At 48.2% G+C, this 27,191-nt stretch overlaps 1 protein-coding gene across 10 annotated transcripts in view; it reads right to left on the bottom strand.

Moving 5' to 3' along the window:
• The window catches only part of LOC144124708 (uncharacterized), a 75,474-nt gene that overhangs the window by 15,410 nt on the left and 32,873 nt on the right, over positions 1–27,191 (bottom strand). For 5 of the 10 annotated variants that reach the window (XR_013313268.1, XR_013313269.1, XR_013313265.1 and 2 more), the window contains 4 exons: positions 17,024–17,131; positions 12,485–12,571; positions 5,323–5,643; positions 3,614–3,841 (listed from right to left, as the gene is read on the bottom strand). Coding sequence is in view for 5 of the 10 variants with exons in the window: in XM_077657555.1 (XP_077513681.1) it covers positions 3,614–3,841; positions 5,323–5,643; positions 12,485–12,571; positions 17,024–17,131 (744 nt within the window). In the remaining 5 variants the exon portion in view is untranslated. Of the gene's footprint in view, positions 1–1,203; positions 1,231–3,613; positions 3,842–5,322; positions 5,644–12,484; positions 12,572–17,023; positions 17,132–27,191 lie in introns of all 10 variants that reach the window. The other 5 variants (XR_013313266.1, XR_013313267.1, XM_077657554.1 and 2 more) reach the window with 2 other exon arrangements.

The raw sequence follows: 27,191 nt of genomic DNA, 5'->3' as shown, positions 1-27,191 counted from the left end.
CCCTGTGCTAGCTAACTGCTTAATGCCACTTAACCATCTCTTTTCGACAAGGCAAAGAAAGAAACCACAAAACTGACACCTACTCAGAACTTCGCAGCAGTGTGCTGTTTTACCCACTTTGGCCGAGCAAGGATGTGAAAGTCTACACCGGTTCTGTTTGTGAATGTTAGTGCCATGTGCATTTCAGACATGCCCTCCACACCATGGGATGACCGGATTATGTGTACCCCTGCGTGCCGTACTCCTGGCATCAAAGCCATGAGACTGTTTGCTTTGGAATTGGCTCACTTCTCCACGGGCTGCTGCACGCGACGGGCCGTGTCACCACATGATATCAGCTGGCGTAATGACATGCAATGACAAGGTCAATTGTACGTGGTGGCCCACAGAAAAGGAAACCAAGTCGTGGATTTGGCCCCTGTTTCGCTTCTGTTTTCATTATGTGAGCTGACAACGGGCCCAGTCAGCATGATGCCCGCCCGCATACCTACCAACCGATTGAAGGATTTTCCGCTTGTGCCGCCTAACTTCATGTAAGATTACACGAGGCACCCATGAATTGTGTTCTTTGAAAATTCTGACTTTTGGTGCAGGCTTGGCGCAGATTACTCGTATTTTGTCATCATGTAACTGCATGTAGCAGGTTTTTTTGTTTGGTGCAATTTAACACAATTGGCTTGTGTCAGCGAATAGGTTACACAGACTATCAGCTCACTGTAGGAGGAAAAAATTGATTACAAGGCCAAATTTTCATGAAAAATAAGAATGCTCACAGTCAGCCGTTGCAGCTACTATAGTAGCTAAAGCAGTACAGGCACAATGCCTTGATCAGAACTGCTGTGCATGGCTGAGGGAAAAGACATTCGTTCTTCCTACTGAAGACTAAACAGACTACCCTGTGCTGACTAAATGCCGGCCTAGGTAGATTCTCACGTTGAAATTAACTTGTATATATGCAATTGCGCAATCTATCCTTAAGTAGACTGGTGAGCTACGGATCCTAACGCATTTCTTATCCCTAATTCAAGATTTGCCTCGTTCCTGCAAAGTACCACACTAGTCTCGTCAGTCTTGCAAGAAGTGCGCACTCTGATAAGCTTGTAGTCACCGGCACGCTTGCCAACTTACAAGGATGTGCACGCGTGCAGGTAAGAGAATAGCATTCTCAGCTTAGGGTCACTCTATACAAGAGAGTGCACTCACACTTTATACGTGCCACCTCCTTGGAACCTGCAAGAGCAAAAGAGGACAGAGGGAAAGAAGTGATGGTCACAAATGTGTGCACTGCTGCTGATTATTAATGCGGCTTACAGGCAAGCCACGAAGGAGGCGCGGGTAAAGAGGAAGGCATTGCGTTACATCCAGATGAGGCATTTCTTTGGTGAAGGAAAAAAGCGCAGCTAAGTTTCCCACAGTAGGCCACTCCCAAAGTAGACAGAGGCCGTATCTCCTCCTGCTCCCCTCAAATACAAACTGACCTTCCCTGTTTTTTCAACATTGCGTGGGTACCACTGGCTGTCAACATCATGTGGAATGGCAGATGATACACTCTGACACAAGCAGAATGTTTCTGAACACCTGCAGCCCTTTTGCAGAGCAAGCTACCACAGATTGGTGACAAAGTCAATCAGCTAAAGCAACGTACCACATCACAAATTGGCACTTACAAACCCTATCAAATAACTTTTAAATAACGAGCCTTTAATTTGTATCTACTGTTAAAAACGATGCCACTGAGACATGCAAAAAAAAAAAACACCTTCCAAAAAAGCGACTTCTAATTATGATGTTCACTGGTCACTGACCAAGGTCAACAAAATAATGACGTTTCGGGAGCGCTACGGCTCCCTTGATGTCGTAGCACTCCCGAAACGTCATTATTTTGTTGACCTTGGTCAGTGACCAGCGAACCTCATCAAGCCATGATTCCTGACCAGACGGTATGCCGTCGAACCCTCGACTATTTCTAATTACGGGGTTCGTGCAAATAGTCTGCAAACAGAATAGTTGCTATTTGATTAATTTAACGTCGCACTTTTACTATTTCAACTTTCTCAAAATTTGGAAATTAAGAAAAACCCTGTTCATAACAACTAGCGGCAAAAAATGATGGTGTTTCTAAAGGCTGCTCACTAGATTCAGCATCCCACAGTTGTCATGTCAGCTAACTCGGCCTTTCCTAGTAAAATTGCATTTTGCCAGCACGCGGAGAAAATGCACTGACAGCCATCAAGAGCCGAAACTTCACACGCATTGGGAAGTGGTGTGCAGCCCCACGTCGCACGTCACTGCACCATACCAGGACGGAGTCGAAGATTGGCTGTTAACACGCCAGTGAAGAATGAGGACGGGTGCCAGTGTTCGTGTCATTTCCAGAAATGAAGCTTGCAGAGGATAGCGGAACAGATGAAGCTGTGGCTCGTATGCATTTTTGCAGTTGTTTCACGGCAACTGCTCTCATCTTGCACAATTTTTATTTATATCACAATATAGAAGCTACAGCAGAATCTCGGTGATACGAATTTCACGGGATCACACAAAAATTCGTATCATCCGAAATTTCGTATCACCCAAACGAACAAAATTCGTATGCAGAAGCATGAAAAATGCCTTCACATAGATCTGTTTACAGCTGACAGGATTTATTCACTGCTGTGTGGCCACACCTCGCTACTTGCGGTGCGTACCGCGCACCGCCGCTCACTGAGCGCTGCGCGTACTGCGCTATTAGCGATTGCGGTTTTGGCGATGTGCGGGCTGTGCACCGCCACTCAGTGAGCACGGTGCATACCGCATGATTAGCGATCGCGACTTTGGCGATGTGCGGGCCGCGCACCGTCGCTCACTGAGCGCTGTCCGTACCGCGCTATTAGACATCGCGACTTAGGCGATGTGCAGGCAGCGCTTAGTGCTCGAGGGTGCGGTCGCGGCTCGCGAGTTCATGTCATCCATACAGGCGAGGGACAGAATTCAGAACATCCGAAATTCCATGCATCGTACACAGTGCACTCTGGCCGGGGAATTTCGCGAATTCGTATTATCGCGAAATTCGTATCAACTGTGTTCATATCGCCGAGATTCTGCTGTATATAACTTTGGCTATTGAGGACAACTAAAAAAGGTTATGACAGAAACACGAACCCGGAAGCCAGACAGTGTAACTGCACCGTGTACAGCACCACCTGCAAGCTGTACCTCTACGCGTATGCTTTATCGTGCCTTTGATTTGTTAGGGAGCCAGGCAACATCATGGGGCTTGCCGTGCTGTGTAACAGATTCGCGAGGGCTATGTGGGCTGTGTCCTGTCATGAATGCTGTTAGGCGGCATTCAACACTTGGCCATCTTTAAGTATACCATTCAGAGGGAGTGTGAAAGGATTAATCCTGTTTGCATTGTAGCCTAAGCTTCCACTCTAATGTCCGTTTCGTCGGCCATCTAGTTGCGCTTTGCGAGGAGTCTGGTGCGTTTTGCTGCTCCAATAGCGCACTGCTGATGTCACTCCTCCACTAAGATATCTTTTCACCTTACAATGCTTCATGACAGCATTGAGCAAGCGTCACGCAAACGTCACCCAAGCATCAAGCGGCACGGGAGATCAACAGTGTCGTGTACCGTCGCTGAGTTCATCGTCCTTGATGCTAAGCAGCACGGGGCTGTCCTGCCCCTCGGCTTGGAGGCCCTTGGCAAAGTCGGATCCGTAGCCGAACAGGTCACCCAGCTGCTCCCCAGCCGCCTGCGCACCCTCGGAGGCCGCATTGATGCTGGCCGTGAAGCAGGAGAGGTCTCCCGAGTGCAGTCGGTACACCTCGTCCTCGGCCGACAGCTTGGCCTCCTCGCCCGCTGGCGGTTGCACACCAAGGCAAAGCCACAACAAAGTGAGCCACGCTCATCTACACCAAGTGGTGGTAGGTTTGATCAACTGATTTAATAAATAAGTCAAAATTTTCTCAACAGATGGCTGTAGAGCTGAAAGGCTTTTTGAATTCGTAAAATTCTTTTGAGAAAAAAATATGACTTCCTGCTTTTCTCATACCGACAGCCTTTGAGGTTTAGATGTTTACAGCCATTGTAATTTTTACCCAGAATATGTACACCATCCTTACGGTGGCCGTACACAAGATACATGCAAGCTGCAAAGTGCATGACCAAGGCGATTCTGACTAGTGCATGCACAAAGCTGTGACAACCCAGCAATTGCCCTGCAGAAAGAAGAACAGTAAACGACAGCAAGAACAAAAATACTTCGTCTCTCAGCCCACTGAGTGACGAAATATGATAGATGTGCAACGTAGAGGTGCTTTTATTTGAAGACCGTCCCTACTTTACATGGCTGCCTGGTAGTAAAGAAGTGCAAGCAGTCAAGAGGAAGCCACACGCACACAGTGGTGTAGAATGTTGCACCTGTAACTATTGGCTCATACATGCGTGTGAACAACATTGTGAGGACCATTGGCGAGCGCTAAAAAACGCACCAGTAATACTAGTAGCACCAATAACTTCAGTAACATCAACTGTACCAGTAATGTAGCTTGCACTGCATCAGGACAACCTCATTTCTTCGATTCCTGTGTCTTCTGCCAACATTTGCACAAGCCAAACTGGTGGCTGTTTAAATGACAGGCTTATGGAGCAGCAAAGAAATGTTAACGTTTTCTGCCACATTGTTATCCACTGTCGCAACTGCCCATGAGGCCCACTGTTTGAAAGCTGAAAAGTTGTAAACAAGAATAAAGAAAATCTCGCAAGAGAGATTATCAGCGTGACTGAAATCAAGCCAGGTAAAAGTTGCATTAGCACCTCTTTTGTCTCCATCTTGGATAAAGAAAATCTGCTTTTGATTTCATCTTCTGTCTTGCATGTGTGTGCTTTGTGGCTGGTTTCTTTCCTTGGTTACCCTACATAGTTTTCCTCTTTAGTAGACGTTTGTGTGGACTTATACAAACGTCCATATATTTGTTTACGCGCTGTGTTGTGCCTTTATGACAATCACCGCTGCTTGGCTGGCCTCAAGGGGTTAAAAACAATCAATGGGTATCTGCACACACGATAACGTCTTGTTCCAAGCCCCCTAAGCCACTTGTAGATCAAGCAAGTGTACTCCCTGGTGCACAGTATGAGCGCTCTAGACAAATGTGTGGACAACTGTAAAAGCGGCAATGCAAACAGATTGTCAGTTGAAAGTCAGTGCTGTGTTGAGTCCTTTCTTCAATTCCTTGTCCGCATGCCTTTGTGATGTTTCACAGCCATGTTTGTAACCATGAGCACAAATCTTTGCCTGACCTTCTCATGAATGTGGCTTGAGCAAAAGATTTACTACTCACCAGGCGCACTTGTCGTGGATGCTGTTCCTGCCACGGTGGAGACCACGCAGTGCTGGTGGTGGTGGTTGGCATCACTGCCGTCCCCCTGACCTCCCGCTGCTGCTTCAGCCGTGGCGTCCTTGAAGATGCCCCCTGAGAAGCCAAACACGGCATCGTCGGGCATCTTGATGCTGCCCAGGTCAGATGAGGTCACACCGTCACCACTGTTGCCACCTCCCTGGTGGTGGTGATGGTGGTGGTGGTGGTGGTGATGGTGGCCTCCGGGAACACCCAGCAGTCCACCAGGTGAGCAGGGAGGCTCAGATTTCTCCAGCTGGGTGCCTGGGAATACGGCACAACATTGTGGTACTCTGCGAAGCAAATCATAAAGGCTGCGTCTCAACAAAAGCACGTGATTAGCCGCATTCGTGCCGCTGGCATTTAGCATCGTTCGCTTCGAAAAGTTTGCTCTATTACAGGTCCATGGAACAATCAGACGATTTTGTAAAAGTCCCTGGTGCTGGCCAACCGCGGTGAGATAAAGCAAACATGCTTAACACCGGTCCTAAAAGTGCATTTTTTATGTGAGGTTAAAAAAACTCGCAGGTTGGTTACGAGTGTGCAAAAAAAATGTTTAAGCATTAGCCATGGCGTCAAAAGGGTTAGGTATTTTCACTCCCGAACTCGAACTCGCCAAATCGCTTTGAGGTCTGAAGGTCCTGCTTCTTCCAAAGCATTCCTGTGTGGAGGATGTTTTTTTTTAGTGTTCTGGTTTAAATTGCTACGCACTTCTCCGATGATTGAACACTTGCCGACTTTCCCAGCATACACTGGCGTAGCTGGCCGCAAAGCAGTATGCTGGGCAAGCCACCGCCACCGGTGCTCCTGTAGGCTTACAGCACCTTGGCACTCCACCAAGTTTGCTGTAAGAGCTCTTGTCAAAAGATAAAACGCTGTGTCATTATCAAAGCAGAAGCTTGTTGCGCTGGAAATATCAGCGCTGTGGACGGTGCGAAACTAAGGAATGCACTACAAAAAGCTAATGCATAAAAAAAATTGCCTGGCTTAGCTAAGGTTAAGCCTAGGATGCGAAGCATAATAGACGTTTTAGTCGCTGTATGACTGCCTCGGCGTGAGGAGCGGGGCTCTTTTATACAATGCCGCGACGACAATCGCCCCCTAGCGGGAGGAGCGGGAGTTAGCCTTGGTGGTCGCGGCCGCGCGGCGACCGCGCGAGTTGAGCCCCGTCTCTCCTCAGCTGGCGTGACGTCAGACCACGTGCTCGGCTGCAGCGCCCCTAGCGGGAGGAGCGGGAGTTAGCCTTGGTGGTCGCGGCCGCGCGGCGACCGCGCGAGTTAAGCCCCGTCTCTCCTCAGCTGTCGTGACGTCAGACCACGTGCTCGGCTGCAGCGCCTCTAGCGGGAGGAGCGGGAGTTAGCCTTGGTGGTCGCGGCCGCGCCAGGCTGGGCTATGGTTGAGCTAAGTAGTGTCCCTATTATGCTTCGCATAATATACATTCTCAACAGACAAAGTGGTAGGTGGGATCATTATGCGAGTGGGTCTATTATGCGAGTAAATATGGTACATACGTTCTGAGAACCGCCAAAGCACAAATCGAAATTAAAATCTGCACATGTACCCAAAGAATGCTTTTTGCCACACAAATGCTGCAAGCCACCTTACTTGAACCCTATGCCATTACTAATACTCGGACCTTAGAAATGAAAAAAATAATGAAATTCGTCCTGCTGCAGGCTGATGGATGGCAGCACAAAGCATGTGCTCATAGGCCTTTCATCATGTACGTGTCGACTAGCTCACACAAAAGCTGACCTTTGTGGCTGTAGATAATTGAGGTACAATTCAGAGATGCTAACCACAATCTCAGCAATGCAATCACAGTGCGTCTTTTGCAAGCTGCCATGTTCCCTCAGGCACTCTAACACGTAGCACAGTCTGGCCGATATATTTTTACTGCGAAAGCAGTACTTGGCACGGTCCTAGCCAAGAATCTTGTGTGAAGCCTCGGAGTACCTCGTGTAATCTCGGGTTAGTCCGGAGGAGCATCATGGCAGCTGTAGCCAATGCGAAGGTGATCTCGAGGGTGACCTTGGCCAAGCCTAGCGTAGCAACAGCCCATATATTGCCACGACAAGGATTTTGGACCCGTGGCTGTGCAAACAGATCAGCTTCACTGGCCACTGCATGAGGGCACTGCTATCGCCGCAACTGATCACACCTTGTGCTAAACTGCAACACACTCTCGTGCTCTGCATTGCACATTGTTGTCTTCATACATTTGCATCTGCGGCGTGAACAGATCAGATCAGCTTAACCTTGATCAGAGCTTAACCTGACTCTAATATTAATCGTCGCCACACGTGCTGATGACCCAGCGAAGCAAAACCATGAGCCAATCAGGCTAAACACATGCTTTCACATGCCCACTCTGTTTAAGTATGCTAAAACCATACCACTTATTTGCCACACAAAAGGGGAATGTTGTAGAAGACTATCGTCCTACATGGTGCAAACTTTTATTGCGTAGGCCACTGCCCAACCTCTCTTAGCCCTATCTCCCTCACAATCTAGCTTGTATCAGGCTACGCTGCATACCCTGACCAACTTATTTTGAGCGGTGAAGGTCATCTACACCCTGTTCATCACATCCTCTTTTCCAAACCAGTGTGAGATGGTATATCTCATAACAAAAACTCCGTTAAGTATTACATGCATTTCTACTGACACAATTAGCATTAAAAAAGCATCAATGTCAGCTTCTAATATTCAAAGTGAGCTTGTGAACTAGGCCATGACTGTCCACATCCTGCCCGGCAAGGCCTAGAACTGGTTTATGCTGTGCCCCTCCAACATGACTATGGCCACTCCTTTGATGCCTTAAAGGGACACTGAGGAGAACCCTATCAAATTTTTTTTGTTAGCAATATCTGATAGTTCGGCATTTCATGGCTTTGTTGATGCTTGTCCGGGAGCGAAATATGCATTTATTTCAAAGAAATTTGGATTCGAAGTTGAAAAATATTTTCCCGCCGCTCCGATACAAACTCGAGAACTCTTATGATGACACGGAGAACTCTTATGACGACACAGAACGGGGTGACGTGAAACGTGACGTAAACGGAGACTCCGTGATTTCTGCGGCTAGCGGTGCGGTCTAGCAGCTGCCGAAATGAAAGCTACCGCCGCCGCACGTTGAAGGCATCTATCGGGGGTCGCCACCGTCGATTCGTTTACGTTTGCACCGGCGTCTTGCCAGCGTTACGATGGATCCCGTTCCCGAACCTGACAAATTAGTTCTCGCAAAAACTCTGGCCTGCATTTCAGCGACCTCAGCCCCACAGTGCGTGCGATGCATTTGAGAGAGCACAGTTAGGTTAGGCGCCGGCGGGTGGTTTCCCCCTTCCTCAAAGAGCAGCCGTTGCAAACTAAATATCATAACCCCAGTGCGGGGAGTCGTGAGGGGCCAGGACAAGGTCGACGCCTTGCGCCCATCGAAGGCTGGCCAGGGCTTTGGGGCCAACGGATTGTGATTCCTTGAATGGCGCGGTTGCACGGCGCAGCAGGCGGCGTCGAGGTCTCCCACGGTTGCAAGAGCCAAGTTATTTATTTTTTTGCCACAAAAAAACAAATGTGTGCTCGAGGGCGGTCGCGTTTAAAGTCGGCGGCTTGAAACCAAAGCCGGCGCACGACGCTTCAACGGCTTCCGCTAGATCCAACGGGTCCACTGGATCTGGCTCTCTCGCCAACTTGCATGTACATTCAGATATGTACTGTGAATGGATTAAAATAACCGAGCTCGAAAAGAACAGCTCCGCCAAACTGCCGCAGCTATTGAATATAACGCGCACCTCGCCGCGGAGCCAAATCAGTCTGGCCGGGCCGGCGGCGGCTGGCGCACTCGGCGTGAAATAGATACATGCTCCAATCTACCCGCCAGTGCGGTCAGAGTGCGCCGAAGCCGCCGAACGCGTCGGCGGTCAAGCGCAGTTGGAGTATAGAGGGTCTCGCTTTGACCGACGTGACTTCGCCGTGCAGCGCGCGCCTCGCCGCAGCATAAACGTGCCTTAACAGAGCCTGCGCTTAACCACTAACCAACGTATTCAGCTGCGGCATCTATGGGAGCCACTGAAACCCCCCGCCCACTCACTGAATAAAAGAAGTCCGGGGCAGAGGTTCGGAATCGAACCAGGGCCTTCGGCGTTTGAGGCGGAAACGCTACCGCTCCGCCACGACGGCTCAAGTTACAGCCGTCAATAAAGGCGCATGTAGTGAATGCACTCTTCTGATGCAGAAATCTCCGCGCTTTCGCTAGGTATATCCTGGCCTAACAGAGCTAGGCCATCAGCAATTTTTCTCAACTGCCTTGTACCTTGTCTTCTGTCCCTAATAAACGATTTCCGTTAAGTAGTTTGAAGTTGACTGGCACAGCCGGGAATGTTTCGCCGGGCAAGCGTGCGAATACACAAGTGCTGCCTTGTACGATCACCGACCATTGTGCCATCATAGCTTTTCATTGACCGTGGCGATCATCTGACAAGCCTTAACAGGCTCCTTCAAAGGATAACTAGCACTTTAAGCGGTACTTGGAGTTCCTCTGCTGTTCGGCGCTTGTAAATCGAAGCGCGTCAAAAACAAAACCACGGGGCATGCAAAGCTCATAGACGCGAAGCGCCAAATCGAAACTCTCCTGGCCGCCTGTGGCGCCACCAAGCATCCGTTTTTTTTGCTTCCAACATTCAGGTTGTCTTTTGCCTGTCTTCCTTGTATGATAAAAGTGCACTACCAGTTTTTAAACAAAACTTATTTCAATATTGAACCGCGCAACCGTCATTTGTCAGCCTCAGAGATTCGCGAAATCATGTAGGGAGGAAAATTCCTCCAAGGTGGCGTCTCTTGTCCTATGGCGTCACCACGCTTGTACTTGCGAGATTGGCCGGTGGTGGCGATACCTGTATATTGGTTCTTGCTATTTTCTACCTTACAAGAGCTTTGTTTTCTGTAAGAGCGGCGTTTTTGTGATCAGGAGCTGGTATTCTATCGATACAAGCCAACTTCAATTTCTCCTCAGTGTCCCTTTAAAAGGCTGTCATGAGCTCTGCTTATGGGAAATGAGGGAACAGACCAGATATTTACTGAACTTGTTTATTGAACTCGCGTCCAATGGCCATTTTTTTGTTGGAGTAAGTGCAACTTCCCAAGTGCTCAAATTAATAGGTTCGCACACACGAGCCCCACACAGCGGGCTAAGATAAGGTGTGGCGTAGTAGAAATTTTTGCATTACTTTCAACCAACACCGAATTCTTTAATGTGCATCAGCATCTCAGTACACAGGTGCTTTAACATTTCATGTCTGCTAAAATGTGGCCCCCATGGCTGGAAGTGAACCTGCGGTTTTATGCTGGGTACCCGAATGGCAAAGCCACAAATTCAATGTGGCAGATCTCCATGCATTCACTGTTGCTGCTCATGTAAGGAGCCACTGATTCAGAGAGCACCTCAACTTCTTCTAGTTTAAAAGTACGAAGGTTTCATCCTCATGGTCATTTTTGAAAAATAACAAAACAAAACCCAAGTCAATTGGGTCCAATGCAGACAGTCACTATGGCTGGACCAACCAACAAGACCCACAGGTGCACTCATTCATTGACTTCTCAGAGCTTGCAACCCCATTCATCACCACTGCCTTTTTCAGTGCCATAACAGGCACGTGTTCATGCAGTTTGCAGATGAGTTAATCAATCTGTTTGCCGAAATTACCATTTCAAAAGTTGGGTCGGCAACATATGTGCCACCAATTATCTCACAGAGTTGAACAGTTGTTTTTAATGTACAATGGGAACATAAAGGGGAATCACTTGAGCTCAGGTCAATCTGTGTCTACACAAGTTACTTTGCATGCAGCTAATGAAAAGCAAAAGCCAATGAAACCAAGAAAAGGTAGAGCACCACATGTGAAGTTTCAATGGTCATGGGTATGGATTCCAGTGGCAGCATGAGGTTGACTTCTGTTCTACTTTGTGTTAAATTATCTTCCGTCTAAAATATGACTGCACTATTAAGGGAAGACGCGGGTCTTGAAATGTACATTTTTACTATTAAAGATATCGTCTCTTGTTCCTGTTCTCAAAAATATAATTTGTTTCAGTACAGTTCAACTAGTTCCCATATTATAGAAAAATAACTGAAGCCTAATTAGTTAAATTATTGGGGGTTGTTAAGCCACTTTCTGCAATTTTTGATTTTGATTATAATAGGGGTGTAGCCAAAGACATTCCAAGTGGAGCTATGCTAATTATATTGTTGTCAAAGTATGTCATCATATAAAAACGTTAAATTTTGTCCAAGCACAATAATTAAGAAGTATAGTTAGGTGACATAACAGTTTACAAAATATGAAATGTTTGACTCAGCCAAACAGAAACAGCATAGCTCCACAGTTTAGTTCTTGCTGAATTCAACGGTATAAGCTTAAATGAAACTGCACCATAAAAACGTAATAAAAACTTCTGTAAGGCAAGCAATGTTAGCAAAAAACACGAAGCTGAGAAAATCGCATTTGAAGAGCACACACCAGCCATTTGGAGGTCGTTGTAGAGGCCTGAAGAAACAGCGGAATGCGGATGTTCGAAAATTATTTCACAGTAGTGAGTTATACCAGGTATCGGGGAAGGGGCCCAGCTTTCAAACAAAGCCAAGATGACGGCTATCGGAGATGCAGTTGTGGGAAGCAACAAAGTCCTGCAGCATTTTGCTTTGAAACTGCCATTTCTGGGCTTCATAGGTGGCATATTTTAGTGGTTTGAGGTCGAATTTAGACCTTGAAACTTCTTAGGCCGGAGCTTTAGAGCAGATTGATACCGTGTATGCCATTTTTACAAAATCGAAATTTTCGCATTTTTTAATCAATTCAGATCGATTACAGTATCCACTTTGAGCAACACCACAATTGGAAAAAAAAAAAAAAAAAACTTTCCCCCATGCTTTTCTTGGTTTCAGTGGCTGTGGGCTTCTTTTGTGAGCCTACTGTAATGAACCCCTGCCCTCCTCTGCTCTGCACGCAGCTTGAGATCTCAAAGTGCACAGACTGGCTCGTTGTCCCGCCCTCCAAAGCCCTCCGCTCCCCATTTCCAGTTGTATCCAGGCAGTGAACTTGAGACATACCAGCAAAGACGTTGCTCTTCACGCTGTCTCTTGGCATGTCAGCATCATCATCTGAGAGCATGGCTGCATGGTGGTTGTCTTCCAAGCCTAGCAGTGGGAGCAAGCACATGACATTTAGGTGGCAGCAAGACTGCAGGCAAGAGCCGCTGCCATACTTTCCTCGGAAAGTGTGCATAATGCTCAGAATTTTTTACAAGTGCATTAAAAGAGTCAACAGTGACGCTGCCTAACACTGGTCACCTTTTTCTGTTGCTGACCTTTTCCACCCTCATGGACCAACACAGTGACATAAAAGCAAGATGTGGGTACACTGGTTGCTGAACGGGGGCATGGTAAAACATTGTTAATTCTACCTCCGTTAATTCGGAAATCTGGATAATTCGAATTGCTGGCCAATGCCCATGTAAGTCTTTGGTGTCGGATGCTCAGTAATGCGAGACACCACTGGTCTCGCATCGGTTACATTGAACGGGCTCCAAAAGAGAGGTCACGTCTAGATATGACAGGCACGGCAAGAGACTGAATAGCCGTACATAAATCCTGAGTTCCACGTTGCAGAGTCACTCACGCACCAGAGGTGCATGCAACGGAATGCGTGACGATGAACAGATGAGAACAGCCCGACTGCTAAGTTTCGGTTTCACTTTTGTGAGCTTCATGCCAACCCGCAGTGACAGCAGCTCTAAGCCAAGTACCATTCTTGACGCTGACTGGTGCCTCACTGGCATTCTCTTTCCCATTTTTTTTTTCTTGCCACTTTTCCGCCGCTTCCTTCACTCGAGTCCGCGTGGTTCCGTTCTTCTAGCGCGCTGCAGCTGCGCGCTTGCCACATGCTGTTCACAGTTCATGCAGTGAGCTCCTCATACACGATGGTGCTGCTCGTGATGGGTGTGACGCAGTAGCGGTGGAGCTCCACCGCGTCACACCGTGAAGGATGTGGCAGGGCGTCATGATTTTGCAGCAGTTCTGCTTCCATGCTCTGACAGTATGCAGGCAATAAAGCTTTCATGGAAACATAAGAGCAGTCATTGCTGCGCTGTTCTCGTGTAAAAAACAGGCAAGCATTGCCCAGTCTTTGAACAAATAAATTTACTGAGATGCAACAGTTCTTAATATTTTTTCGGGTCATTCAATGATTTCAGCTTTTGGTTACCGTATAAACACGTGTCAGGGCCGCACTTTTTTTTTCCAGATTTGAGGGCCGATTTCCGGAGTGCTGCCCACACACGTGATTTGCGGAATTTTTTAAAAAGTAAAAACACCCAATCGGGAAATGAGCGGCATTTATTCTACGTTCAATCGTCACTCGCAGTGTATTCCACCTCCAAGATGGTGCTGTGCTCTGGTGCACACTCATCCGACAAAATGTCACACAGCACGTCTGCTGTCAACGCGTAGCCGTTGTTCTGCGCTTCCACCACTTAGCAGAGCAGCTGTTCTTCCAGTTTGGGAAACTTGCATGGCGTGCCTTGGAAAGCGCGCTCTTTACAGTTTGTTTTCCTCAAGGCATCCTTTTGGTTGCACCATCATCGGACGCATTTCTCGGCCACATTAAATTTCCTGCCTGCTGCACGCTTACCGTGTTCGACAGCAAACTCCCAGCTGAGTAGATATTAAGGTGCTCGTCCATCATGCTAAATCTACAATGCTCGGCAGCAGAACGCAAAAGCCACAACTATGGTGAACTACCAAGCTACCACAACTCCTGTGCTTTTGATAGCCACAAAACCATGCACAAAATGCTGGAGCTGGTGATACTGATGCCGATATGAATAGCGGGAGCTTGCGGCGGAGGAAAATGTTGACGATGATGATGATGATGAGCCGCGGCCTCGGGCGCCACCCGTGAGCGGCACCTGGAAGCTCCGGTGCGCATATCGCCTGCACGATCAAGCGCACCGTTGCTTGCAGCCGGAGCTGATCACGGAGACCACGGTGTTTGCATTTCAAAGGCTATTCCCGCGTGGGTCTCGTAAAGTTTGGGGGCGGCCCTTGCAGGGATTTTTTTTCATTATTATTTCCTTTGAGAAAACAGGGTGCGGCCCATACACGGGTGCGGCCCTTAAACGCCTTTATACGGTAATTTGAACATTTTCTCCAGTCCCTTGAAGTTCCAATTAATGAGGTTTCACTTACTATTGGCTAGGACGGGGGCCGATACAAATGCATGCGAACAGAAGTTGTAAAAATTATTTTCCACTCGACGTGGCATCTGCTAAGTCAGTCCTTCACTGACAACTGGCAAAAACATTTTAGAACAGCATGTGAGTGCATGAAATGTAACTTTGAGGTTGATATAGTCTTAAAATGTTAAAGTATGTCTGTATTTTGATCAATGCACACTTATATCTTGCTAAAGCGAGTCCACACTAGCCTGTGCAGCCAATGAGTGCGTGTGCTTCTTTTCCTGAAATTCCAAACAATTTCCACAAACCACTGACTTCATGAATGTATACCTGTGGTGGAGCAGAATGCACTTATGCAAACATTCTGATAATCACAGTAGTTAGAATACACATTTTTCCCAAGAAGTCGTTGGATCCTGAGACTAAGCAAGAAAGAACAAGACACTAAGTTTGGAACAGGAAGCAGGAAAGGCTGCCACATAATGCCTTGTGTCATTTTGTCGTACCACCTGGCTCAGCCCACACTTAAGGCTGTCTATGGACTACCGTATATACTCGTGTAAGGGCTGCCCCTGGGCTAGGACCGTACCCCCAACTTTGGAGCCGAAATTTTGAAAAAGAAAATTATTTTTGCAGCCAATGCGGAAATTCGTGCACCAGCAAAAGTTAAATTTCACAAGTTGCTACTAGATGGAGCTACCTGCTTTCAACCCCTATCACCATCAGTGCTTTGAGATCACGTAGGGACGCGGTCTTGTTTTTGCAACCGTTTCTCTGGGAGTCATTTTTTCTTTGTGTGGTGCTGTGATCTTGGGCAGTGTGCTGGTGCGGCTGTGGTTGCTGTGTGTAGCGTTGTTCAGTGGATGGCCGCCTATGTTTACCACTTGGTGACAATGGGCACAGATTTGATTTCGTACACCACGACCTTCAAGCTGAAAGTCGCCGCTTACGCCGAAGAACACTGCAAGTAGGCGGCTGCATGCAAGTTCTATGTCAACAAGAAGTGTGCGCGTCGGTGGCGCAACCAGGAAGAACAGCTCGCTGGTACAAACTGCAACCGGAAAGCATTCTGCTGGAAGCCGCGCAAGTTTCCGGAGCTAGAAAAGGAACTTGTGGAGTCCGTCATGACGACAAGAAAAAAAACGACTATGAAGTGTGGACTAAGATGATCCGCATGAAAGCCGTTGCCATCGCTCGCCACATGGGCATTCTGCTTGTGAATTTTAAACGAAGTAGGGGATGGCTTCAACGCTTCCTGAACTCTAACGCGCTCTCCATTCGGTGCAGAACAACATTGTGCCAAAAGCTGTCCAATGATTACAAGGACGAACTGCTGATGTTCCACCGTTTCATTAACAGCCTTCGAACATTAACAGCACATTTCATTAACAGCACAGCTATGATCTGTCTCAGATAGGGAACACGGATCAGATGCCTGTCTGGCAGACGACCCGGCTTTCTTGACCAGAAAATAGCACAGTTGATTTTAAAGGTGCAAAAAGCATTTCTGCGTATACAACCGGTGCAGAATGGCAATGCTGCACGGTGATGCTGTGCATCACCGCTGATGGCTGCCACCATATGTGGTTTTCAAGAGGAAGTCACTGCCAAAGGAAAAGTTTCCAGCTGGCATTATTGTTCATGTCCATGAAAACGTTGGACGTGCGATGAACTAGTTTTGGACTGGGTAAAAATGGTGTGTGCAAATAGACTGGGCGGCCTGTTGCAACGGAGGACTTTGCTTGCCCTCGACAGTTTCCAAGGCCATCTGACAGACTGTGTTAAGGCCTGGCTCGCCGAAACTCGAACGAATTTAGCTGTCATTCCCGGAGAAATGACAAGCATCCTGCAGCTGCTGGATGTTTCTGTCAATTGGCCATTTAAAATTGAATTCCGGCGTTGTTACTTCGAGTGGATGGCAGCGGATGTTCACGGATGTTCACGAGAAGACTTCTACTGGATGATTGAAGAGAGCTTCGCCGCAGCAAGTTTGTTTGTGGATTTTAAGTGCATGGCGTTCAGTACCGTGCGACACCAATGTGAAAACCTTCCAGGTAACTGGAATATCAAGCCAGATGGACGGCACCGAAGACGGCTACCTCTAGGAAGGCACCCATGAGACAAGCTCTTCAAGTAGCTGCCAGAGTGAAAGCGACGAGGAATTTCCTTGAATAAAGTATGCGTGGTCATTTAGCAGTGTTTACATTATTATTCAGAACAGTCAAAGCAGCAATGTGACGTTTCTGAGGATAGATATAGGCCTGACTCGTGTAAGAGCCGCACCCAGTCAAAATTGTGGAAGAGAAGTGCGGCCCTTACATGAGTCTATACGGTATCTTTGGAATTTTTGAAGAAACACTGGGAGATTGTACAGCGGCGGCATAATGGTGAGTGGCAATACTGGTAGCCTCACCGGAGGCCATGTTGCTGGCGTCTTTTTGCGACAGCTCAAAATCGTCCATGGCTTCAAGCAGTTCGTCCTTGTGTGCGGGGCCCTTGACTCCACTGCAGGTCACTGCTCCTGCGCCAGGCATCAAAGCAAACACTGAAGTGACTACACGCAGGGACATCCATTGACCAGCGTGGAAGCGAGCCTATGATGCTGCATGATTGCAAGCAGCTTAGCAGCAGCTGCCGCTATCAAAAGTATCCGCACGTAAAAGCATCATGCTTAAAGTTTAGGATACATATCATGCTTTTGCTGAACACTGCATACAAAGACAAGTACTGCACTTACACAGGCATTACAGTCAACACAAAAACTAAGCAGGCAAATTGGTGCTACATATTAAAAAATAACAGCACAAAAAATGGAGACGAAGGTTAGAAAAACAAAAGACAAGAGACAAAGGTTAGAAAAACACAGGTACGAAGGTTAGAAAAACAAAAGACAAGTGCTTGTCCTGTGTTTTTCTAACCTTCGTCTCCGTTTCTTCTGCATTTTTCTAACCTTCGTCTCTGTATTTTGCGCTGTTATTTTTGAATATTACAGTCAATCCTGAATATATCAACCCGGGTACATCGACTTATTGCTTACATCAAACTGTCAGAAAATCCGCTTGAAAATCATGCGCAAAAATTGAGTAGTGTTTGTTCACATTTATCGAACTCCCCGTTCAGCGGAACATTCAATTTATCAAACTGCACGCCATGCTCCTGCAAGTGGCGTTTCTCCTAATGGCTCTTTCACAATCCATTATTGCACACGGAGCTGGGTCAGCTGCGTGGTCTTGGGCATCTGCTGGCAGAGTTAGCGCTGTAAAACAGTGTGACGAGGTGAACGTGGTATGCATTTGAGTGTGGCCTTCGGTCTGGCTTGCTTAACTATTTACTCGCGTAATTTGCGCAGCCTTAATTCATTATTGCAGGTTTATAAAAAAAAAACTTTTGCTTGCATATTTTAAGCTCCATGCTGTGCCTCACCACCAACACGCACGTGGGTGCGCACAAGGCAGGCTTGGGCAGATCGGCGCGGCCGCGTCACCATGTGCGGCTACAAAAGATGCAAGTGGCAAGGGGATGAAATGCACACCGTTCACCCGGTTCGCTCGTGCTGACAGTCATTGGCAGTTGTTTTCCCTGATGGACTGTCACGCATGTGTAGCAATTCGAAACTACAGAAACGTTTGCTGTTTGGTTTGCCATTAGTTAGCTGGGCCGCATGCAAGGGTGCCGTTTTATCACCTGTTTACTCCACTTGCCTCTGACTGCTGGCTTCATGATTACATCGTTGCGCATTTTATGTTTGAGCTGCACATGCACCATATTAAGAAGTTCCAATCAAACCTTCTCACGGCACCGGTTAAGCTTTCCTGCCCTTCTCTGATGGGATGGCCGAATTGGGTTAGTCGGTTGCTCGTCGCGAGTGGTGAATGATGATGGCACGCTGGCCGGTGATTGAATATACGGCGGTTAGCGGTACGAAGAGCACATCGGGTTCTTCGTCTGCTCGTCCGGCAACACGTTGCCGGTTGGGGCAGCAATTCCAACTTTTTAAGACAAAACTTATTTATTAAAGACGGAACTGAAATGCAAGGCAGTGATGATAAGGCAGTTTAAAGAAAGGGCAGTTTAAAAGCGGCCGACCGAGGCTCGGCGCGCTTCTCTCAAGTCATTGTTTGCAGCGGGTTTTAACACCTTCGATAATTGGGCGGAGCTTTACTAAACCAGCTCTCGCACAATTTGAATCAATAGCAGTGCAATGGCACCGTACAAGCAAGTGGGCGGAGCCCAGGGCTCACCAGAGCCCGACCCGGTGGACTCCGTGCCTCCTAGAACGTGCAGGGTGTGCGGTTTCGCGTACGCACCTCGCTGCATGTGCATTCCATCGAGGCGCCACACTTTGCCGTCTCCGCAGACAGCAAAGGAATTTTTTCAGCGGGAAAAGGTCATTGGCCCCCTGCGACTCTGACAAGACAGTTTGCGGTCCTTCTCCCAATTTTCCCACGGCTTTGGGCAGTGTCCGAAACGCGCGATGCACTGTCACTGTTCTAACCCTCATGCGTGGCCGGTCAGCAGAGGATGAGTCGGCACCAGAGCCGAAAGGATTAGCGCGGGTAGTTCACATCAAGGCAGCCTACGCGTGGGCGTCGCCCTTCTCAGTAAACTCCTACTTCCCACGGAGATGACCGCTCCTGAAAAAAGGTTGGGGGGGGGGGGGGGGGGGGGGGGGAGAGGAGGGGTGGAACCACCCATCAGCGCTGTTGGCTTCTAACTTGACACACCATCATGCCATTCCGTGTGAAGAACTACATAAAAGAAGGCGGGGTAGCAGGGGGTATAGGTCTGATATTTGGAGTCAACTTTTTTTTTTGTTTTTAGCCAGCAATGGGTAGGAGTAGGGAGGGCAATATATACAGTGTGTGTGTGTGTGTGTGTGTACAGTAAAAGCTCATCAATTCAAACTTCAGTAATTCAAATTTCAGGATAATTCGAACTGTACTACTTGGTCCGGCCAAGCTTCATAGAAGTCTACGTATAAAAAAGCCTGTCGGTTCTGCCACAGTTAATTCGAACTAAGCACCGCCGCGCCTGGGCAGCATGCTGCCTGGCACATGGCCAGAGAAGGCCTAGTTGTGAGGCCTCGAAAACGGGAAATAAGGTCAAACCGAGTAAAACCAGCACCAGCATTGGGGAGGAGACCTGAGGGTGAGGGGTGGTGGGGAGGCTGCTATGGCAACAGCTACATCTTTTCTCACCGTTCCGCATGACCTCCGAGACCTGCTGTTTCCGTTTTAGGTCGGGACTCTCGGAAGCTTCAGGCTCTTGTCGCATAGCTGCTGTTGTTAACCGATGGATGGCGCGACCAGCACAAAAAATCAGTTTTCCTGCAGTTTTTTTTTTTTTTTTGCCCGAGGTGAGCAGCTATGAAGTTTCGCAAAGAGTTTTTCGGTGCACCGTTGTCGACGACACTGTGCTAATCTTACAGTTCGAGTGTCCGACACTCGAACTGTCTAGGAACAAAATTCAATGACAGATGTCTAGGAACAAAATTCAATGACCCTACCACGCATTTAGATCATTTGTTTGGTCGGATGGCGCAAATCAAGCATGCCTGGCTCGAGAAAATCGCCGGGGAAACACCGTGGTTGCGTTGACCCGCCATGTTGACAGCCTGACTCACCATTGGCGACGCTCAGATTTTTAACGTTTTCGGCAAGTTATCAGTCGATCCGCACCGTGAAAAGTGCAACGAAGCTAGGGGCGGTGTTTTATTGCAATGCAGGCCGATTATGACGAGCGGCAAGCATATTTCTAGACCGGCTTCCCCGTCGTCTTCCCGATTTGTTAATGTAGTTCCTCGCATCGAGCACGGCAATGGGCGTCGCTTGCGACCAGGCAGCAGCTCGACAACACCGTTGTTCACGCATGCAAGCACAATTTGCGGGTCGCCTTCTCGTTTGAAGCGAAAACGCTCGGGAATGACGTTTTTCGCGTGCTTTCTAGAGGTTCGTCTGCTTTGGCTAATGTGAAACAGTTAGGCTTAGCGACGACTACGGCAGCCAGGGAGCAGCTCAGTTCGCTTACCGAAAGGTCACCTCGCTCATGACTCGCAAGTGTGAACGGGCTCATAACCAGAGGGACACTTCTTTTGTGCTTTTTGGTACGTTTCAGTGCCAGAAATGTTCTTCAGAGCGGTAAAATTTTGTTTACCGAGCTCACCCCATGGAACGGTACGGCGCAAGTCTGCGCACGGTCTTTTGGCCACTTTTCGGCATCCAAGAGGCCGCGGTTTTCTGGTATCGCGAAGCGTCATGAAAAATTTATTTTCGTTTGGATTCTATTATGGGGGACACCAGCGATGCGGTCGATTGATTCGGGCGCGCTTCCGTTAGCATCCGCTGTAAACAGATTTTGTGGCCTGTTCTGCGCCTGTATGAGACTAAATCATCGGCGGTATTAATTTGATACTGCATGCGCAAAAGGGTCACTGCCGCGGCGGCGATGCTTCCACTCGCCACTTCGGTCTAAGCGGGTCAAGCTCTTCGTGCACTTCGAGTAATGCGGCTTAAAATGCATGCGTTTTGGTCGGGACAAGAAGAAATTTCGAATAAAGCGATATTTCGAGTAAAGCGATTTCGTTACAACGAGGGATTACTGTATTTCACGATCCCCTTAGAGTTCAATATATCTGGAATTGACTGTATTAGCTTAGCAGAGCCACTATTGCTGTCACACACACAGTGATGCATTTGAACACAGACCAATGGAGCATGCCACTTAACCCCATAATTAAGGTAAGGTTAGCGGAAAAAAGTATTATGGGGGGACAAGAAAATCAAAACCATTTTGTTACCTCAGCATAATATACAGTCAAAACTCGGTTTAACGAAACCCAATTTAACGAAAGTCCCGATTTAACGAAGATATCCTGATTCCCCTTCAGACACCCATAGGGTTTAATACTTTGACTGACTCGAAATAACGGAACCAATTTCGTCATCTGTCTTGAATTAACAAACCTTTTCTCAAAAAATGAGTGTTTGGATTCTATTACGGGGGACACCAGCGATGCGGTCGACTGATTTGGGCGCGCTTCCGTTAGCATCCGCTGTAAAGAGATTTTGTGGCCTGTTCTGCGCCTGTATGAGACTAAATCATCGGCGGTAGTATTAATTTGACACTGCATGCGCAAAAGGGTCACTGCCGCGGCGGCAATGCTTCCACTTGCCACTTCGCTCTAAGCGGGTCAAGCTCTTCGAATAAAGAGAACGCCCCAAAATTTATTAGCGCAAACTAACGGCCAATTCGCGGAGTGCCTTTGCCCCGATTTTACCTGTCTGTGCGGCGCAAAACGACACAGCTGTTCTGGAAGTGAGCGAGCACTCTTTGCGAGCACGTGGGCGTGAAAAACGAGATAATTTTGAGTTGAGTTGACCAGATGGCGCCAGGGGTAAAAAGTTTCGTGTCGCATGCCATAGATCGCACTGTTGCGGTTTCTTCTGCGGATATTACCCTATGCTTTGGCCCTTCTCTTTCTGTTTATCTTTGCGAATGTTGTGTCGTGTTTGCCAAGCTGAGCTTGTTAGGCCTACAGCACCTACAGTCAGTCTAGTTTTGCTACTCGTGGACGCGGATGTGGTACAGTCAGTTTAGCCTTGCTACTCGCGGACGCGGAAGTGGTGTGTGCAACCAAGCGTGCCATTAACTCTGGCTACCGTGTTCATGGCTGCTGACTTCGATACGCTAGGCTCTGAAACTGCCGAAGCTGCACCGGACTGCACGAGCAGTGTGCACCAGCACGAAGATGCATGGGAGTATCTACGCTCAGTGGATGAAGTGCCCATAGAAATAAGTTTCATCAATTATGTGAGCGCTGATGCAAATGCAGTCACGACGGAAGTTTAGATAATGCCGGTATCCTGCGGCTTGTAGGAAGCATGGAGGGAGAAGCAGCTGAAGGTGCTGACGATGACACTGACGATCACGAACATGGTGATCACGACGCACCCGTGCCGACACTGGATCAAGTGATGGATGCCCTTGACCTGCTGAGGCAGTTTGCCACAACACACGAGGGGACCGAAGACACGCTGGATGCACTTCAGGCTTATGAGAAATCAGTGCAGCCATTGCTTACGAAGCGCACGCAAGCAAAGATTACTGACTTCTTTTCTGGGAAATAAATTTGTAGTCCCCTGGGACCCTTCTTGTGGTAATAATTTTTTTTTTTCACACGCCGTGGCGGTGTCAATCATTTCCGCGGGCCGCAGTTTCATTTTTGGCAAATTTACGCTTCTTAAATATGATGCCGCGGTAGGTTTCTGAATGCTGCTGCACTATATAATCAATTGTATTGAATTAAGTGACCGAAAAATACATCACTCGATTTAACAAAGTTCCCGATTTAACGAAATAATCTGCGGCACCCCTCAACTTCGTTAAATCGAGTTTTAACTGTACAGCAAATTTTGGAACAACTATGTAACGTTTTATGCCAATCTCAAAACAGCAATTTATTTTTGAGCTAACCACTATACAGTAGAATCTCGGTGATACGAATCTCAAAGGGAGGTGAAAATATTCGTATCACCCGAAATTTTGTATCACCAAAAAACGAGCGAAATCCGTCCCGAAACCACTAGACACACACAAAAAAAAAAACATTTATTTATGTGGAAAGAAGTCACGTATGTCCTTCTGAGTCTTCCTCTCCGCGAGGTCGGCCAGCAGAGAATTTTCGAAGCTGAAGAACTGGGCTGTAATGTTCTCACGCACAGTCTCAGATGTCACAGCACGCCGCAGAATATCGAGAGTGTGCATAGTTTCGGCTGCCGACGGTGGTTGGTCATCACCATTTGGGCACTCGTCTTCTTCTTCGTCATTGGTCGAAATTTCAGGCTGCGACGATACAGTTAAACCTGGATGTAACGAACCTCTATGTAACGAATTCCTGGATTTAACGAAATTTTTGAATTCCCTAACGCCGCCCCCATTGAAGCCCATGTATTTTCGACCTCGATGTAACGAAAACGTTGCGGCAGTTAACCTTGATGTAACGAACTCGCAAAGCTGATCAGTCATTACTTTTTGCACTTTTAAGGAAAATTCGACCAAATAAATGCACTATATTAGTGAATATTAGTATTGTACGGAGCCAACAGCTACACGAACGCCTGGGATCACCGCGACCAAGCGAACTTAGTGATGATGATGATAGCGACGGTTAGCGCGCGGCTAGCGCCGCCCCGTGCCCAACGTAGCAGCCTGTTCAGGCTTTGCTTGTGTAGCGTGGCACCAGGTGGCGTTTGTAGCGGCGGTTGATTTCTTTGTATGGATTTGAAAAAAAGCATTTTTATTTTGTGATTTCCATATGTTTCAATGGCTTAGACACAGTTATGTGCAAGAATTCACTTTAAAAGCAACGCTGATGGCCGGTTCTTTCATTACCAGGGCGAAGGAAGGAGAGGGGGGAAAGGAGGACGAGACCGACGGGACTACAGTGTAACGGGACGACGCGTTGCATTCGCCATTTTGCGTTTGTCCTGCGTCTGTGCGTGTCAGCTGTGCTCTCGTACTGGTTCGTTTGACTTGTTTTGGAGGTGCTAGGCCTGCCGTCGGCGTGTAGTCGTGCGTCTCCGCTTGTAACTGCGTCGTCGGTTGGTCATGACGAGTTCTGCTAGTTCTACTGCCAGAAAACGAAAAGTTTTGTCTTTCGAAGACAAACTTGCAATTTTAAATGCAGTCGCCGCGGGCGAGAAGAAGGACATTGCCGCCCGTTTCAGCATTCCAGCGAGCACCCTATCAACGATTTTGAGTGCGGAACACAACATCAGAAACGCAGTGGAGTCGGGAACAAGCTCGAAGAAAAAAGCCTGAAGACGTCGACATATGCTGATGTGGACAAGGCAGTGTTCACGTGGTTTTTGGACACGCGAGCCAGAAATGTGCCCATTAGTGGCGCGATTTTGCAACAGAAGGCAAAGGACTTTGCGTGTATCTTGGGCCATGACGATTTCAAGGCAAGCAACGGGTGGCTGCAGGGATTCAAGAGCCGACACGGTGTCGTCGGGAGAGTAATCAGCGGCGAATCTGCCTCCGCAGACAGCGATGCTGCTGCTTCATGGGTGGCTGACAAGCTGCCTGGAATACTGAGTCGCTTCGAGGCGGCCGATGTCTACAATGCCGACGAGACAGCTCTATTTTATCAAATGCTTCCGGGCCGCACGCTAGCACTAAAAGGCGATGACTGCCGCGGCGGAAAGCAGAGCAAGCTCCGCATAACGATTCTGCTGTGCGCCAACCTCGACGGCACAGACAAGCGAGTCCCGCTGGTTGTCGGCAAAAGTGCCCGTCCCAGGTGTTTTAAGGGAACGAAGCGTATGCCCGTCAAGTATGTGGCGAACTCCAAGGCGTGGATGACTCGGCCAATATTTTCAGAATGGTTAACGGAATTTAACCAGGACGTCAAGCGGCAAGGCCGTCAAGTTTGCCTACTGCTGGATAATTGCTCGGCGCACCACGTCGAAGGCCTGCAGCTCTCGAACATCGAACTGCACTACTTCCCGGCCAACTGCACGTCCCTAATACAACCCCTTGACAAAGGGGTCATTAACAGTTTTAAATGCTGTTACCGACGCCGACTAATCCAGAAGATTCTTCTCGACATCCGGCTGGAACGGGAGATGAAGATTGATATTTATCAAGCAGTCGAGATGCTTGCTGCCTCCTGGCAAGAGGTCAGGGCAGAAGTTATTAGGAATTGCTTTTTAAAGGCCGGAATAGCAAGAAACGCACAGGCTGGTGCCGATGACGAGGAAGACGTTTCTACTCCGTCCGATGTGGCCGAAGCGTGGAACGAGCTACGCACTAACGGTGGTGTACCCGACGACGTTGAACTGGATGACTTTTTGTTTGCCGACAACGCCGCCGTGGCTACAGAGGAAATGACTGATGCAGCACTGGCTGAAAGCGTGCAAGATGATCGTGATGATGGTGCTTGCGATGCAGATCCGTGTGACGTGCCTACTGCAAAGGAGGTGATGAACGCAATGGACGTTATGCGCCGTTTCGTCGGCTCGCGCGACGATGAAGGAGCTCTACATGATTTAGCTTCTTTGGAGCGGCGTGTCCTGCCTGCACTTGTGCCGAAGAAGCAGGCAGCAATTACGCAATTTTTCAGTGTAAAATAACGCCGCCTCTCCTCTTCTCTCAAAGCTCCTTTGGAAGCTTTTTTTTTTCAACGGTCCCTCTCGGGGCCACCAATCGCGCTTCGGCAGAGCACGCAGGCACGATGATTCCCGCTGTCTCTCGCTCGAGTTCCTCTCTCTACACCAAGTCGCCTATGCGCAGACACATGGTGCAGTCGTTTCGCGCCACGCACTTCCACGTGCGCGGCGACGTAAGAACAGTCGTGTCACGCCATAAAAACAATTGACGAGCCTTCACGCGAAACCTGCATGTAACGAAAACCTGCATGTAACGAAAAATCGGGAGCTTTTTTCAACTTCGTTATATCCAGGTTAAACTGTACATCCTCCATGATGTCTTCCACTGTGCGCAGACTACAGGTGACGAGATCGTCGGCACTGCAGTCAACGCCAAGCTGGTTCCAGACATCAACCAGAATTGGATCAGGCACTTGCGAGGTGGCGGCCACTGTGGATTTAAAAATCCCACACTTTGCGAAACAATTAGTGATGGTTGCAGGAGAGATGTGCTACCAGGCCACTGCAATAAAATGCATAGCGTCCAAAAGACTAATCTGCATATTTGTGCCCTTACGGTCAATCTTCGCAAGGAGGCGGCGCACCAACAAACCTTTGAAGTGGTGCTTTACGTTTCTGATAATGCCAGCATCCAGTGGCTGCAAATGACTAGTAGCATTTGGGGGCAGGAATACCACTTTGATGGTCTGTAGCGTCATGTGCTTTGGATGCACCGCACACTGGTCCAGCAGCAAAACAATCTTTCTGTTCTTGCATGACATCATATGGTCCAAGTATGTGACGAACTCCACGAGCAGAGCCGACGTCATCCACACCTTTTTATTGGTTTGCAGGGCAAACGACCGGCTGCCTTGAAGCATCGGGGCTTTCCGTATTTTCCAATGGCTGTCAGTTTCATTTTTTCTGACCTGTCAGCGTTGCAGCAATGAAAAACCGTCATACGCTGCTTACTTTTTGTCCTCCCTGGCAGACTTCGCCCTTGAAGCAGAGACTCTTTTCGGGCTGAGGATTGTAAAACAGCCCTGCCTCGTCAATGTTAAAAACATCGCGAGTGTCATATCCTGCGATGAAAGACTGGAGCGTGGTTGCCATCCAATCTTCAATGACGGAGGCTTCAACCTTTTCCCTTTTGCCGCAAACGGTTTTGTAGGAGAGGCCATGCCGTGCCCTAAATCGGTGAACCCAGCCACCAGAGGCATGAAAATTTTCAACTCCAAGCGTGAGTGCGATGTCCGCAGCCTTCTCATGCAGAACTTTTCCATCAACATTGACGCTGGCCGCAGTGACCTCTTTAAACCATGTTAAAACTTCTAACTTTACATGGTGAGCAGTCTTCGCTTCTTTGGAGTTTAAGCCAAAGTGCTGCACATTCTGCATAACTTGGCCGCGCAGACTGACGATCGTAGACAGCGT

Source organism: Amblyomma americanum, chromosome 3 (assembly GCF_052857255.1).
Source record: "Amblyomma americanum isolate KBUSLIRL-KWMA chromosome 3, ASM5285725v1, whole genome shotgun sequence".
Taxonomy (NCBI): domain Eukaryota; kingdom Metazoa; phylum Arthropoda; class Arachnida; order Ixodida; family Ixodidae; genus Amblyomma; species Amblyomma americanum.
This window is presented reverse-complemented; position numbering and strand designations above follow the sequence as displayed.